This window comes from Electrophorus electricus, chromosome 3 (genome assembly GCF_013358815.1).
Source record: "Electrophorus electricus isolate fEleEle1 chromosome 3, fEleEle1.pri, whole genome shotgun sequence".
NCBI classification, from domain to species: domain Eukaryota; kingdom Metazoa; phylum Chordata; class Actinopteri; order Gymnotiformes; family Gymnotidae; genus Electrophorus; species Electrophorus electricus.
In genome coordinates this window covers 1,789,080-1,805,000 of record NC_049537.1, presented here as the reverse complement: position 1 = coordinate 1,805,000, position 15,921 = coordinate 1,789,080, and the positions used below count along the sequence as shown (strand labels likewise).

The 15,921-nt window shown below is 45.0% G+C and overlaps 2 protein-coding genes across 5 annotated transcripts in view; one reads left to right on the top strand and one right to left on the bottom strand.

Annotated features, from left to right (window-relative positions):
* The window catches only part of szt2 (SZT2 subunit of KICSTOR complex), an 87,227-nt gene extending 82,339 nt beyond the window's left edge, over positions 1-4,888 (top strand). For all 4 annotated transcript variants that reach the window (XM_035524533.1, XM_035524534.1, XM_035524532.1 and 1 more), the window contains 4 exons: positions 1-295; positions 2,126-2,239; positions 3,074-3,142; positions 3,279-4,888. The exon at positions 1-295 is cut by the window's left edge and continues 219 nt beyond it. In XM_035524533.1, coding sequence (XP_035380426.1) covers positions 1-295; positions 2,126-2,239; positions 3,074-3,142; positions 3,279-3,422 — 622 coding nt within the window. In that variant the 3' untranslated portion in view covers positions 3,423-4,888. The remainder of the gene's footprint in view (positions 296-2,125; positions 2,240-3,073; positions 3,143-3,278) is intronic.
* Positions 4,882-12,879, bottom strand: hyi (hydroxypyruvate isomerase). The gene is made up of 9 exons (XM_026995926.2): positions 11,979-12,879; positions 11,618-11,852; positions 10,991-11,102; positions 9,690-9,804; positions 9,127-9,205; positions 8,828-8,877; positions 7,834-7,903; positions 6,082-6,216; positions 4,882-5,348 (listed from the first exon to the last, which is right to left on the bottom strand). The coding sequence occupies exons 2-9, from the start codon at positions 11,811-11,813 to the stop codon at positions 5,293-5,295; spliced, it is 813 nt and encodes a 270-aa protein (XP_026851727.2). The 5' UTR covers positions 11,814-11,852; positions 11,979-12,879; the 3' UTR covers positions 4,882-5,292.
* Between the last annotated feature and the right edge of the window lie 3,042 nt (positions 12,880-15,921).

Genomic DNA, 15,921 nt, shown 5'->3' with positions numbered 1-15,921 from the left:
CCCCGAACCTGACCTCGGCGAGCAGGCGTGGGAGGGGGGCGGAGCCTCTCCCGGTCTGTTCTACCTGCCCTCTCTCTTCCCCTTGCTGAACTCTGAGGTGCTGTCAGCGCGCAGGCAGATCCAGAGCAGCGTGGAGCAGGCCATGGGTCACTGCCGCAGGGACAACCTGTGGAGGAGGCTGTTCCACGGGGAACACCTGGACAGGCTCAAGCTCAGCAAACTGACCTTCGGGGAACTGGAGGAGCTCCTGAATGCCGTGCAGAGCAGGTCCATCGACGAGATTGACCCACAGCTGGTACTGACCGCACGATACACACGTCCAGTATATACATCCAACTCTGTTGTTCACCATTCACCCGCTGTGTGTAGCTGACTTTCTCGCTGGTCCGTCTTGTGCGTGCACACAAACGCATAGACACACGCGCGCACACACACACGTTTAGTGATCTTAGTGCCGCCAGTTTCTGATTGCAGGATGACAGAAGTGGCAAAAGTAGCCCACAGTACTGCAAGACACACACACACACACACACACAGTGTACAAACTCACTTAAGCAAAAGGGGTACACACACACACACGCTCTTCAGCACGTCTAACTGCACAGCCAGTTACGGAGAGACAGGAACTCAACCCCTTTAACAGTGCTGTAATAATCAAGCTTGTAATATCACAGCAGGGACCCTTGTTTATTTTCTTCAGTTCCTGCGTCTATCTCCAACACTTAGGCGTAATAGAACAAAAGCACACTATCCATGGCCTCCAAGGTTCACGTCTACTTATTCGGGAGTGAGTTAAATGAGCTAAATGTGTCCGTACCGCCGCGAGCCAGAGTTCCCTTGTTGGCGGTGTAGTTTATTTTTGAGAGCGCAATCATCCCATTATTCCGTTATGCTCCGTTTCAAGCACATTGGTTATGTTATGCATTTGAACAGCTCTGAGGTTTGTTGGACAAATGATGGCATATCATTTAAAAAAAAAAAATCAATTTATTTGCGTTTTTCTGCAGAGTGTATGCCTGAGCTCGTGCACTTAGTAGTTCTGTCATGGTACGCATCAGAGACGCTATCCAGCGGCTCCCTGTAGAAACGACATTATGATCATCTTTAGCTTTCTGTACCTGCAGGCCTTAACACCCCCCCCCCCCCCCCCGACACACACACACACACACAGAAATCCTGTGACTGCCGGCGCCGCCTTTGCAGACTTCGCTCTGGATATCCGGCGAGCTGACACATCCCCCTGCGAGGCTTTCTGCGCCAGCGCTCTGCCGTTAGCATCAGTTCAAGCGCCTTGCCCTCTCGTCTTTACATTTGCCCCACAGCTCCGATTCTCCACGGGGAGCTGCCTCCGTCCTAACCTGCATACAGGTACCTTTTGATTTCCCGCCCCACGCGCCCCTTACATCCAGCACTGCCAAGCGCGCGCTGAGGTCGCTTCCGCCTCCCTCGCCAAAGCTCAGCGCCAAGGCGACGTCTCCGCTAATCTGTTCGTGTGGATGATGCACGCTGCCGTCAAAAGGAGGAAGATTCCTAGCGGAAGGATGTATGTAGCCTCCGGAGGTGCTTCTGCACATCTGTGATAGCGCGGGGAGCTGGTGCGAATTGGATTTCTTTTAAAAGAAATCAAATTTGGGTCACACTTACATTGTACAAATCTGCTTAATGATTCCGTATTCTTGCTGGGGTGTCTCCATTTCAGTGATTTTTCATAATCAAATGAAGAATTTTTTATATATATATATATATATATATGTGTGTGTGTGTGTGTGTGTGTGTGTGTGTGTGTGTGTGTGTGTGTGTGTGTGTGTGTGTGTGTGTGTGTGTCAAAGTAAGTATATATTTATATAGTCAAACTGTGTGGCCACAAACTTACCCTGGAGCCTTGAAGCCTTTTTAAGCACTTCAAAGACTCCCCAAGACCGTGGCAAATCCCCAAAATAGCATTCGCTGAAATGAGCCTTAGCGAACAGGCGGTGTGGATCCAGCTCGCCACGTTTATTCGTGTCCAGGCCTTCAACACGCCGAACTCTGCTCCCCACCGTGTTTCCTAAACTTAAAACCGACATGAAACGTACGCGGTCATACAGTAACGTCCTGAACCTGTATGTTATTTGCGTGTTGACAGGACTGTTTCCTCACCATGAGTCCTGCCTGGTACCAGAGTCTCATTAAAGTGCTCCTGTCCCGCTTCCCACAGAGCTGCAGGCACTTCGTGGACGACAGTGGCATTCAGTACCTGGTAAGGATTCTGAAGTATAATTGTATATCGGTGGGTTGGGTTTTTTATTTCTTACTTATTCAAAGACTCGGGCCTCAAAGCGAACGGCGCCCAAAAGCGGCCCCGCGGAATCAGCTCCAGCGGTCTGTCACCTGGCAACGGCGTCACGGTTTTCTCTTTGGGGGCGACCGCGCACCATTTACATCGGAGCCTTTGACAGGAACACACTCATCTCTTTTCAGAAACATTACAGGGTTGCAGCTCTGGTTTCCTTTTTTTTTTTTTTTGAAAAGAACATATATCCTGCTATGAAAAAAAAGTCACAAGACCACTCGCTGGATGCCTCGAGTCACCTTGAAGACTTCAAAATTAAACTGTATTAATAAATTATAGTTACAGCTTATTATGGTTACTTTCAGCAAAAAGATTAGTGGAGGTATGGGGGGATTCAGCATTTTGATACCTTTGTGGTTTGCAGTGAACTTGTATGTGGTGTTAAAATGTTTAAGTCTCGGCGGGGATTAAATGAATTTTATGGGGAATAATCACGTCTCCTCTAAAGTGTCAGGAGGTTGTTCTCTGCTTAGGTCTGTAATTGAGGGACTCTGGATCAAAAGAGGGCACGTGCACTTTTGGAGGTTTGCAAGAGAAAGCCCACAACTCGCGCAGTCTGTAATTTGTTCTTCTATACATCCAAAACAAAAGTACCCTGTCGGCGTCTGTGTTAAAAAGGTGTTATTAAACATCTCAACGCCGATAATAAATGGATCATGCAATGTGGAGTTCAGATTTAAACATGAAAGGGAACGTTGGCAAAGACATTACATTCTGAATGTTAACTTTATTTTTTTAAAGGCTGTCCTTAACCAGAAGTTCACAGACTGCTTTGTGCTGGTGTTCCTGGACGCCCAGGCAGGGAAAACGGTGAGCTATTGTACTCTTGCCTTCTTATCCTGGTCTGAATCTCACCGATAACATTCATCTCCCTGCGTAAAAGCAACTTGGTGCCGTCACACCGTACAAAATGTGCCTCTTAACCTTCATTTTCTTCTTCCCCCAGAGTCTTAAGGTTGTTTTCAGGGAACCGCTGCCATCTCAACCGCAACCTAGCAACAGCCCCCCACCCCAACTGGTGTCCATGTACCACCATTTGGAGTCTGTGATCAACACCGCCTGTTACAACCTATGGACGGGTCTGCTGTAGCATCTCACACACACAGCAGGGGAGCTAATGGACATAGGAACAACAACAAAAAAATGCAATTTTGGCTAAACGAGTGTGTAGTGTGATATGAAGGAGACAGGGGAGCTTTTCCAACAAGACTGGAGTCAGACAGGCCTGTGGCCATGGTGGTTACAGTACATTCTGTATAACAGTGTTATTCTGGAACGTTCTAGAGCAAATTAAGAATCGACAGGCCGAATGAACCGGCGTGAATGTTCTAGAGGCTTACCGAGACAACCCACCCCCACCCACCAAGATCTAGCCTCCAGCCCAGTGTTTGAGTTTAACTATATGTTGGATCGTGTCAGGGGTCTTAAGATGGCGTTTAACTCCCAAACGCATCTGGTGAAGTCGGACTGAGAGGAGATCTACCTCACGGAACAGGACTCGAGGGCGTCCCCATTCGTGTACTTTACAGGGGCTGCGTTTCACATGTGTAAGAGGACCCTTGGCCACACTGCTGGTTTGCCAAAGCCATACTCTCTTCAGCTCTCGGCTGGGGTCTTTACGATGTTTCTTTTGTTGCTGTGGCTTTATTTTCCCTTTAGTTGTTTGACGACCTTAGTGGGTGTTCTGCTTCTTCTAATACTGAATAGACATTCAGGTTGCAATGGAGGGGTAAGCGCTGGTCAGAAAAGAGAGAGAGGGGAGAGAGAAGCAAGATAGAGACAGCACAAGCACCTTTAACGTTGCCAGTTACGCAGAGAATCGTTCGGGTGTGCCGTTATCTGACGCACACGTTGAAATGACGACTTGGTTTCACGGTGCTTGCGGCACTGTATGAGCCATTAAGTAGCCGATGACTACTCTGTGTGTGTGTGTGTGAGAACTACTGAAGTTTGTAGTGGTGGGTGATTGCTTCTTGTTCTGCCCTCAGTGGTATTTTGCGTGAAATAATTTATACTTACTGCCATAATCTTAAATCCAGAAGTGCCTACTTTTTTTTTAATTTTTTTTTTTAGGATGCAGTCAGAATTGTTATTATTTAATCGACATTGTCAGAGAAGAATCACATCTGTGTGGTGATCTAGTTCTACAACGGTAATGCTCTGAACAGACTTTTTGTCTCAGTTTACAGACAGGACAGCAGGAAAATATCTACCAATAGCATGGGTGCGCACACACGCACAGACACCCACATACGTTTCACAGGAGACATGGCTGCATCTTGTGTGCACTTCACTGAAAGAAACCAAATATTTACAGGCCATTTTGAGCTCGATTCAAAGTGGCTGCTGCTGAGTGAGACGACGTGTTCGAGTTTTCTGACATGAAGGACGCTGGACACTTAAGCCTAATAATGCAGTATGCTAATGAGTTAGCAGTTGATGTGTGCATTTAGGCTATTAAAATATTGTGATTTAATTGTTTGAAACCTGTACATTATGTGTATATAATGAATCATTTGTAAGTATACAATGCAGCATTAAACCATAAATGAATAACTGAAGTGTTTTTAATATAGTGTTTCAGAACACAAACAACAATCGTTAAACTGAATAGTTTGCCCGACACTGAAGTTAGGCACTTGCATATAAAATAAATTTCCTAGTATTATTCTTGAGCATATTGACAAATGGGAGGAAGTCCTTGATGGAAGTCCAGTTCTGGACTTGTCTGGTGACGATAAGAGGCTCCATAGCCTTATCAGAAAACATGCGTGTAATTACGGCCTTCATTTTGCAAATATGCGTGCATTTGCTGCAAACACACCAGAGTCAACGGAAGGCTCAAATACAGGCAGGACCGCAACATGTTCACATGGGTGAGAAAGTTCCTTGTAGACTGCTGGTGCCGAAGGGGAGGTGTGTGGGGTTCCGCCAGGATCGACCCAGCCAGGCGTCTGAACTCACCTCTGATCCTCCAAGTACTCTCTCACCCAACCCAGGCCTGCTTCTGTTGAGCCTAGAGAGAATAACACCCTGACATTCAGATCAAGTGGGTTGTGGCGCGCGCGTGCACGCACACACAGAAATACATACACACGTTTGTTTATTTATAAATCACTAGTCAAAGAATTGGGCTTTGTAATGTAAATGTGTGTGCTTCGTTTTCCATTTATCTTAAGGCTTCAAGTGAAAAGTGGATCAGTTCATTAGGGAGGCAATGCTCTGTTAGCCAACAATAACAACGTTGTCCAATAAAAAAATCCAGAATAAATATCGGGTGGCTGTTGAAGAAAGCTGATTTACATTTACATTTTCTGCATTTGGCAGATGCCCTTATCCAGAGCGACTTACAAAAGTGCTTCGTCAACTACTGTGCATCATAGACAGTACTGTAGGTCAGAGTTCAAGATACCATTGAACTAGAATACTGTTGAAACACGGGGATCAATGCTGATGCCTAGAAGTGCAAAGTAAGTATAAGCTCTACAACAGACGATGATGAGTGTAGTAACAACTCAAACAGTTTTATGTCCATTTAAAAGGAAAGCAAGACACTCCTGAGCCATTAGATGTGGCTTTACCATACACACACACACCAAGTTTCCTCTTTGTGCAAACCAAGTCTGCCCTTACATGAGCGCAGACAGAAAGGGGATGGAAGCATAACCGTAAAAATAACAGTACAGGATTGTGCTAAAAAACACGACTTCAGGCATGGGTTTCATAGCACGCGCGGTGGAGCCACTCACCCAGCGGTTTGTATTCACAGCCAACGTAGCCGTCATAGCCCAGCTCTTCCAGCAGGCTGAACAGGTAAGGGAAGCTGACCTCTCCGGCACTGTCAGGTTCGTGGCGGCCGGGCACCTGTGCCACCTGGACGTGACCTGTAAGAGGAACGAGATTTTTTTTCCTTCTGTTCCAGGGTGCAACACGCACGTGCACAGTACAGCACCACTAGGCAGGACTACATAAGTGTGACTACATACCACAACAACGTGACTTCAGAAGAAATGGGAAATGCAATAAATTTACAAACCACTAAGCGCAAAAGGAGCATGACTGTCGCACAGGCCACGACACACTGGCAATTCAGGACAGCATAATATTCACACCGGTGGCCTGGTAGCTTGCTGAGTAAACTGCAAAGTCTGTGGACCGTCAGTACAGGCTGGGTGGGGGGTGGGTTTCTGTCTCAGCTGCAGAATGGGGGGGGGGTGGAAAGTGTCTAGCAGGGTCACACTTCTTTTTTGCATTGATTAGAGGGATGCTCAGCTCAAATTCACATCTATTACAGGGCTACTCAGCTCAAATTCACATCTATTAGAAGGCTACTCGGCTCCAATTCACTCCTACAGACCCTTCAAAAGAGGGAGGTGTGATACAAGATGAAGGACATGATTTCTCTGATGTGCTGGCCACCTGCCTTACTGCTGATGTGTGTCTGGTTCCTGGTGGAGTGGTGGAGGGTTGACTCGTGAACACTCAGCAACTGAATATGAACAAATTGAATAAAGTGTGGGGTGGGGAGAACACATGGTTTCTTAGTCTGTTTAAAGCACACAGCAATAGACCAATAGCCTTTCATTTCAGCAGTCCCATTTCAAACCATCAATAGAAGATTATTTCCACTTTACTCCTATTTTCCATTCATCTGTGACATGAGTTTTATTCCAAACCACAGACAGTGAAAAACACACACACACACACACACACACACACCCCGTGTTCACCCGCTTACAGGATACACACTGGAACTGAATTAATACCTCAAGGAATTGATTCCTTATGCTAAAATCCCATAATCATACAATACGTCTACGCACATATCAACACATTCTGCCGAACACACTTCTCAGTACACCATTCAGTTCTGAGGACACACCAGTGTTTAGGAATATGAGATGGGTGTCACCAATCAAAACTCAGTATGAACTAAACATTTGAAAACACAATAAAACACATCATAATTACTTACTTTTCCTAATGGGGCAGATAAACCCCCCTATACCTATTCAGGAAAAAGTCAAACGGAACAAGAAAATGGACCAAGAAAGACAGAGAGGAAGAGGCAGAGGAAGCTTTCCACAGACATTTGAGCAGTTCTTGTGGAGAGTGTCATAATGTAAAGCAGGCAACAAGGGAATCTAGACAGAATCGTGGCCAAATCCTCATGATCAACATTGTGGGAGTTTTGTTTGTTTGTTTTTATTGTAAGAGTAATTTATTTTTGTTTGTTTGTGTATTGTGTTAAGATAAACATGCAATAATGCTGTAATATTGCATTTCCCTCTGCAAGTCAGCAGTTCAAGTTTTGTAAGTAAGTTCTGTGTAGTGCAGCGCACACAGTATAACTTTGTGGTTTGTGTGTGTACATACCTGCTGTGTGTCAGTCATAATTATAAGTCGCTTTGGGATAAAAGCATCTGCTAAATGCCATAAATGTAACGTAAATGTGACCCTTCTGGTAGCCAAAGTTAATCGTAAAACAGCGCGTTACTTGCCGATGAGGGGGAAGTATTTCTGGATGTTCATTGTCAGGTTCCCATCCATTATCTGCCAGTGGTAAACGTCCTGTGCAGGAGAAAATAACGTGTGTTGGTGAGAGCCCACAGCAAGCTGAGCACATCAGTGTGATTTAGGAGCTATGGTGCCTTTCAGTGGTGTTGCTTCTTTGGTAGTCTTAATCAGAGCTCGAATCACCTCCCAGACAGCACAAAAGACACTGGAAGCCCAACAGAGGAGGAACACTGAAGTCTTTTCTGGGACACAGGGGCACTCACAAGCTACACCGCTGCCCAATTCTTTCTGCGTCCCTAAAGCTAGCCAATGGCCAAAGTCCCCCGCACAAGATTTATTCTGCTGGAAAAATAACCCAACTACTGCAGCGTGATAACAGCGGTCCTCAGAAAGTGTTGTGCTCGTGTCACCCATTCTTAATACGCTACTGCATGAGACACTGCTTCCTCTGACTGCTCAATTCATAAATAACCCTCATCCTCGGGGGGGGGTCATATCAGTACACCACATCCTCATTCACATGACCAGGCTTGGACACGAATGTGTCTGGGGTCTTTATTTTCAGGACACACATCAGGGTTGGGAAGTCTTATCCTGGTCTGGTGTGGTGTGGTGGTTCACCAGTTGGTGGACAACTGAAACGTATTGCAGCACATCTTTAACGCATTGATTAAAGTATGTGGGACTCTATAAAAGTCTCTGGATTATAGAAACCGAACAGTAGGACTGACCTGACCAGCATATGGGTCATAACTCGGGATTCCAGACACAAACACCAGCAGTGTGATCATATGCTAAATATCGCCCCCCCCTTCCTGACTGTATCCCTCATTACCCAGAACACCCCAGTGGACCATATAGCTGGTGCTAAACAGGCTTTGTTGGGTGTTTGGATTTTACTCTTTACTGCTGTTCCCTGCTGCAAGAGGTGAAAAGTTAACACACACCGTCGTTCCAGAGAGCAAAGGGAATACTCACCAACTGGAGCTTGATATTTGGACGGTCAACTTTCTGCAGAATCGCAGCGGCTACATGCAGTAAGGAATATGTTAGTAGAGGGCAATAGTCAACACCAGCTATAGCTGGCCACATTACCATAGTGCAATCTGTTAATTAACTAATTAAAAATGAATGCTAATTATGGTGCATGCAAATGATATGGGAATATTCTTATAGCGTATATAATTTAACTACTCCACAAGTACATTCTAAACAAGGCGGGATATTTCACAAAAACAGAAATAAATTCCACCGATCTAGAGGAATTCTAGTCTTACCCTGATGAGGCGAGTTCAGGAAGTACTGAGGATCCGTAATCCTTGTGTTAATGGGTTCAATAAGACCAAGAATTCCCTCCTGAAAGCAAGGCAACAAATAGCGCTGTTCCATGATCCATTTCACTCCGGAAAACTCAAATGCAACTTGCGAGTAAATGTTACATAGCACATGGTACAAATATTCTGTCATGTTACTTGTAACACAGAGAAAAGACATTAAAAACAGACAAGGAACAAAGCCAGTGTCATATATACCATCAAAGCATGGGTACTGTGAATATAAAGCCACTGTGGAGTAATAGCCATCATTTTTTCCAGAATGTCATTACCAATTTACTTTATACTAAATTAATGTGTGTGTGTGTGTGTATATATATATATATATATATATATATATATATATATATATATATATATATATATATATGCATGCTATGGCTAGACTTTGTCGTCTGAAGATAGGCAGGTGCAACAGAGCCAGCAAAATAGACAGAAACCCCACTGACATGCGTGCATATGCTGGACAGAAAGGGCGGAGACTGAGTAGGGGGGCAGAGCCTCACCTTAGCGAGCATATCTGCCGCATGACGCAGGTTCTGCACAAAGGTGGCTTCCATCTCCATAGCAACCGCGGCACGCTGGGCCCCTGCAGGTACCCTCCCAGCCATTAAGTGTATCCTGGAGAGAAACTGCATGTGACTCTACACATGCTTCAGGTTCATGGCTTCCTCGCATTTTAAAAGGATATTCTGATGTTTTTGGGATATGAAGGCAATCCCCCCCCCCCCCAAAAAACCCAAACCAGTCTTTCAACTCTTTCACAATAAATCCAGGTGATTTTAATGATGTTATTCCAGTGGTGCTTTGTGTCAACAACCCAGATGGATGTCTGCGGTTTCTCTGCGCAAATATTTTGCAGCTGGAATAATTTGGTGAATTCATCTGCACACTTAGCCATTAATTGATCACCTTGTTAGCTATAGGACAAACCGGGTTTACCCGAACTAAAACGAATAAAATATAAAAATCTAAAGATTATTATGCAATATTATTTTTAAGTCAATTAGAGAAGAAATTATTTAATCCATGAGTTACAATTGTCATAAGATCCTTTAGATTCAAACCAATAATAGTTATGTTTGCACTGCATGTCTGATACTGTATCCATATTCCATATTTATTATATATAATAAGCTCACCTGGTGGAGCAGGTAGAACATGGTGATAGTCAAGGTCAAATTTATTTATTTAGCGCTTTTTACAACAGTTGCACAAACCAGCTTTACAAACGTCCAAGCCCAAGCTCCCAGTGAACGAGCCAAGGGCGACAGTGGTACGGAATCATGAGGAAGCAACCTTGAGAGGAACCAAGACTGAAACGGGGACCCATCCTTCACTCGGCAACAATGGACAATACAATACAACCGAGGTCATGGGTTCGACTCCCAGGAAGTATGCGTACTGACAAATATCTGTAAGTTACTGTGGACAAGAGCGTCTGCCAAGTTCAGTAAATGTTTAGCATCAGGGCTGAATCAGTAAAAAATGAATGGAAAGAATGGGAGAGAACTGGCTACACATCAGGCACTTCACACTGCCTAAACCACAGTGCTGACGTGGGCCTAAGAGTCTCTGCCAAAGGTGCTAAATGTAACTTTTTAAAACTGTAAACAATAAAAGGGTCAGTTTTTCTGTGGAACAACGCTTCAGAAGTAACGCAGCAGTTCTCCACACTCTGTCCCGAGGACCCCTAGGAAGAACCGGCTAGCCTGCCTGATAATTACCTGACGAGTTAAATTGGGTGTTCAAAAAGAAAAACACAAAGGTGGCAGCACATGTGGTCTCCAAGACAAGCCAGCAATACCTCTTACAGTCCAGAGCTTTAGCGTAGTGAATGGCCTGAGTCAAACCCTGCCTGAATTCCAGCTCTCTTCCAGGGACAGCACCAAGCCCCAACTCCCCATGCTTTAAATCACCTGAAAAATGACAAATTACACCACATTTACTGCTTTTATAAACTGCTAGAAACATTTTATATTATAATATTTTATACTTATGTATCCAAGTGAGAATTGTGATATCAATGATTGGATTGGCTATAAATTATAGTATGCATCTCTGCTGAGATGTTTCAGTCAAAACCTGGTGGAGGTTTATGATAATCATGGCAAATTAAGATTTTTTTTGCATCTAGTAATTGCACACTGACAATTGCCCTGGACAGGAGGGAGCACCTTTCATAGGAGACAAACGACACACCTTACACCTTAGAGTTCCTTTTGCATTTGTATTTGATTGAGGCTTCCCTATATGCTAATGCAGGTCGTAGGGTGAATGCCTCCGCTGTCAGAGCCTGCTAACTAAAAGCAAACTACAGCAACAACACACGAGTGCACACATGAAACCCAGGTCCTACTGGGAAAGAACAGCTCCCTTTGACTCCTGAAGTTATGTGAAGCAAGGTTAATACCCCGCTCTCGTCTCCTCTTACCCGGGGGGGTGTTTATGAGGGCTATTTCCAGCCCTGCCTGCTCTTTGACCCTCCGCAGGTCTCCCGGGTCTGTGTCGTACAGCCACGCGGCCTCCACCGCGCGGAACCCCGCCGAGGCGGCGGCCTGCAGCCTGCGGGGGAACTCCGGCAGCTCCGCGAACAGCCAGGAGATGTTGGCGCAGAACCGCAGCGACATGTTCCCTGGTCGCCTGGTTGTGAGCCGACTGGGAAGGAACTAGAAAAGCAAACGACTCACTCTCGCCTACGACTCCGCGCGGGTCCTCACACGACTGTTAACTACATCGCTAACGCTAAGCTATCTGAGAGGGCCAGCCGTCTCAGCTCGTAACATATCACTTACCGGTTGTTCAAGTGCTAGTGATCTGTTAACGTTTTCAGAGTAAATAAGCTCTACGGAATCGTACGAAAAGGCTCATTTCCAACTCCGTCTGTTTTGGTTGTAGCTCCTTATGCTAGCGAGTCGCCGTACAGAGGTCGCGCATGCGCACCCTAAGCCGGCACCGGCGCGCGTAACGCGCCCGTGGCCTTCGCGCGCTGCGCTCTTTTGCACTGTCCTCGGCCCTGCACGAGTCTGACGCCCGTGGATTAAAAACAACAACAACAACAACAAAAAGTCTCTCCGCCGTCGACTTTACTGGAAGCACGATAAGCGTGTTCGGCGCTCGCCCCGTTTCTTGCTCCGAGCCTTGGACTGTGGTGGCAGAGGTGCTTGGATGCTTATTAAGACCTATCAACATTGAAGCTTAAATGCAATCTGTCCCTGGAATCCTGGGAATATGAAATATGAGTATGAATGGGAAATGGCATTGCCCTGTGTTCTTTCACGTTCGGGGTTGACAGCTGACAACGAGGACGTTATAAGCACGAACGACGTGTGCGCCTACAGCGTTATGAATTGAGTACATTATTCAGTACAGGAAAGCAAGTTCAGGAGATTGCCGTTCCCTAACTTAGATGAGAGAGGGCACATCAGAATGTGTTCAAGCCCTGTCCTCTTTGTAGCGGACGCTAGTATCTCTCTTTCCCATCAGCCTGTCTCCGATATGGCCCCAGAGCACACAGCGATAAATAAAGTAATAACAATCCTTTCATAAGCAAAGTAAATTAGTGATGGCTGTGAAGATAATATGAATTTTCTTTTGTTTTGGACAGCCGTTAACCTGCATCGAGTCTTCTGGAGCTCAAGTGGCACCCGTTTGATGGCAGATTGTAAAGCTGTATATCATATATCATATAGTTATGATATATAGCTATGAGATATATCATAGTTAACATGTCTGAAAGAGGGTCTGTGTGTTACAACAGAGAGGTGCTCACTTGGCTCTTCCATTTTTACAAGCGAGAGCAAGTGGTACCGAAAGCTCACCGTCGCAGCCAGACGTGCTGCAGCCTGAGTGTAAAACGGAGAGTCCGACTGTGAAACAAACACTCACAGTCGTCAGATAAAATGTAAACAACAAATTATACTGTTACAAAAAACGTTGAAAAAAAAGTTGAAGGTGGAATTCTACTAAAATGTGAGAGTGAATTTGAATCTCATCTGTGTCCTGTTGGTGCCGTGAGCCGGATAAGTACGCCAACGTCTGGCTCATATTTAAATGTCCAAAGGATGGGAGATGTAGTGTAAGTACAGTTAGAGCTGTTCATAAACTAAAATAGACCTGCTATTCATCACACAGTCTATAGCTGGCCTGTCAGGACACCGAATAAGGGCTTGAGTTCATGTTAATTTAAACGCTATTCTGCATACGTCCATTCATTACTAGCCAAACGTTTATATTTTGGCTGAATTGTCCTTATAGTCTCAAAGCCAACACATTTCGTCACCCTTTTCAACTGGTCCATTTGCACTTTGTGAATTCTAACGAACAGCTGGTGATGCAAAATAATGTAATAGTTTCGGTTTGCTCGATGACAATCCCAGATACCGGCCTCTGATGCCAGACAAAGCCTCCACAAAGTTATAGACCCCGCGCTAATGATCAGAGCCCAAACATGACCTGCGCTTTCTAATATGTAGCTGCTTTCCTCACGTCCCTCTCATGATTGTGGCTGTCCTACATTCAGTTAGACAGTGACTCAAGGCTCTTCATGGAGTTCAAAGTATAAATATTAGTAATTATACACAATATAATCCAATGACGTATGACATTTTATATCTCTGTAATAACCGATGTACGTCATGATGATTAAATGATTCAGTCTACAGCACATGCTGTGGTAAATAACGGATCTAGTTAAGGCAGAGGCCCCTAGAGGCCAGAGTTGGTACTGCTGAGAAAGACGGGGGGCACCGGAGCAGGAAATTGAAAACAGAGTCTCATAGACTCCTCAGACCTGAGCGCTAACAGAGTTTGCCTGGGGGTGGGGTGGAGCCTGAGAGAAACCTCTGGTTTCATCCAACTTCCTGTGGATTTATCAAACTTACTGTGGATTTATCAAACTTACTGTGGATTTTTCAAACTTCCAGAAAGGTTTTTACTTTCTGTTCTTCCAGCAGTGAAACATTTCCTTGGCACCTCTGAAGAGGAAAGCGTGAACATGTTAAACCAATGAGAGATGGATAAATAACATCATGCTAAATTATTATTCCATTATAACCCAATACATTGTTTACAATGTTCATACTAATTTAGAAAAGAGAGAAGACATTATTTTATATACCATAGCGTTTCTTTAGAGTCACTTTGTGGGAGTGTGAAATTTAGGCTGTAATTGGAGGTTCTTAGCTGACCAGGCTGGACTTTGCTGGTCGAGCGTTACGTAGTCATGGATGAAAGGGGAGAAATGACCTCTGCAGCTTTTTGGGATGTAAGTAAATCCCGATGGTCTGAATGGCCATTACACCTCAGGCTTGGGTAGGAACATCTGTGGCATGTTCTGATTTTCTGCAGTAATTACTGTGAAACGATCCACCAGCAGGTGGACACTGTGAACTGGAATGGAACTGTAGTTCTGACCAGAGGAGTGGAGTCCCAAATCTTATTACAGTGCAGGTGTTTGCAGGGCTGTGCAGCGCTGTGCAGGTCTGTGCATGTGTGTGCAGGGCTGTGCAGGGCTGTGCAGGGCTGTGCAGGTCTGTGCAGGTCTGTGGAACACATCACCATAGTTGAACCCACCCAGAATTACAAACAGGACCTGTGCCAGGGTCGCAGACTGAGCAGAACAGAGAGATAATCATATCCATAACAACAATGAAATTAATCATTGGGAGGAAATGGATTTACACTGCAGGGGAAGCGGTGAGTCACAGGACACATTTGATACACAGTAAATGTCACCAGGAGGAACAGAGAAATGGCGTGATTTTCTCATTCGATGTAGAGGAAGCATAAAGACTTGTTTTCTCTCTGCACTGTTTATTAACCAGTACATACTCGAGCATCAAACATGAGAATAATCTGTTATACCTCCGACAGCCGCCGAGGATGATGAAGAAAGCAGCATTACTGTGTGTGTGCTGTACAGAATGGCTGCATACATAACCTGTCTTTATTGGAAGCAGGAGCACTGTGCTTATGGTTATGGCAGAAGACCCTGTTATGTGTCTTCATTCTTTCCATTCATTTTTCACCGATGCAGCCCTGATACTTCACATTTACAGTTCTTATCTACAGCAGCTTACATATTTATCAGTTCGCGTAATCCCCCAGGAGTCAAACACATGGCCTTGGTGTTGCCAGCGCCTTGTTACTGTAGATCGACAGGAGCTGCTTCTGTCAGAAATTCAGACCACTGATGTGGATGGAGTGATTATACATTCAGATCTTTTCTGTGTTGCGGTGTTTGTACTAACGTATAGGGTTCAGACAAAAAAAAGTGTGTTTGTTCTAGACTGCGTTTTCTCCTGTTTTCTCCCCATTCAGACATCTTAATGTGAACCCTCTTGCTGAAAGGATGAGTATTTAAATAGTAAATACCCATTCTGAATTTGTGGATTCGTGTTTGCTGAAAGACAAAGATGGACTGGTCTTTGAGTCAAATTTATTTCTGTAGTGCTTTTTACAACAGTTGTTGTTACAAACCAGCTTAACAAATGTCCGAGTCCAAGCCCCCAGTGAGCGAGCCAAGCGTTCATTTGAGCAGGGCACTACGTTGTTGCTTCCTACTTCTGAAGGCACGGTACATTTATGGGGGAGAAATCGCTGATGAAACAGCTGGCAAACCGTGGATTAGGCGCCGATGTGCGCTCTTACCCCACCTCCATCAGAGCACTGGAGAGCGTTTCTCATGGAACTGCAACGTCCCTCCAATAGCTTTAAATTATTCTTGGTGTACCTTAA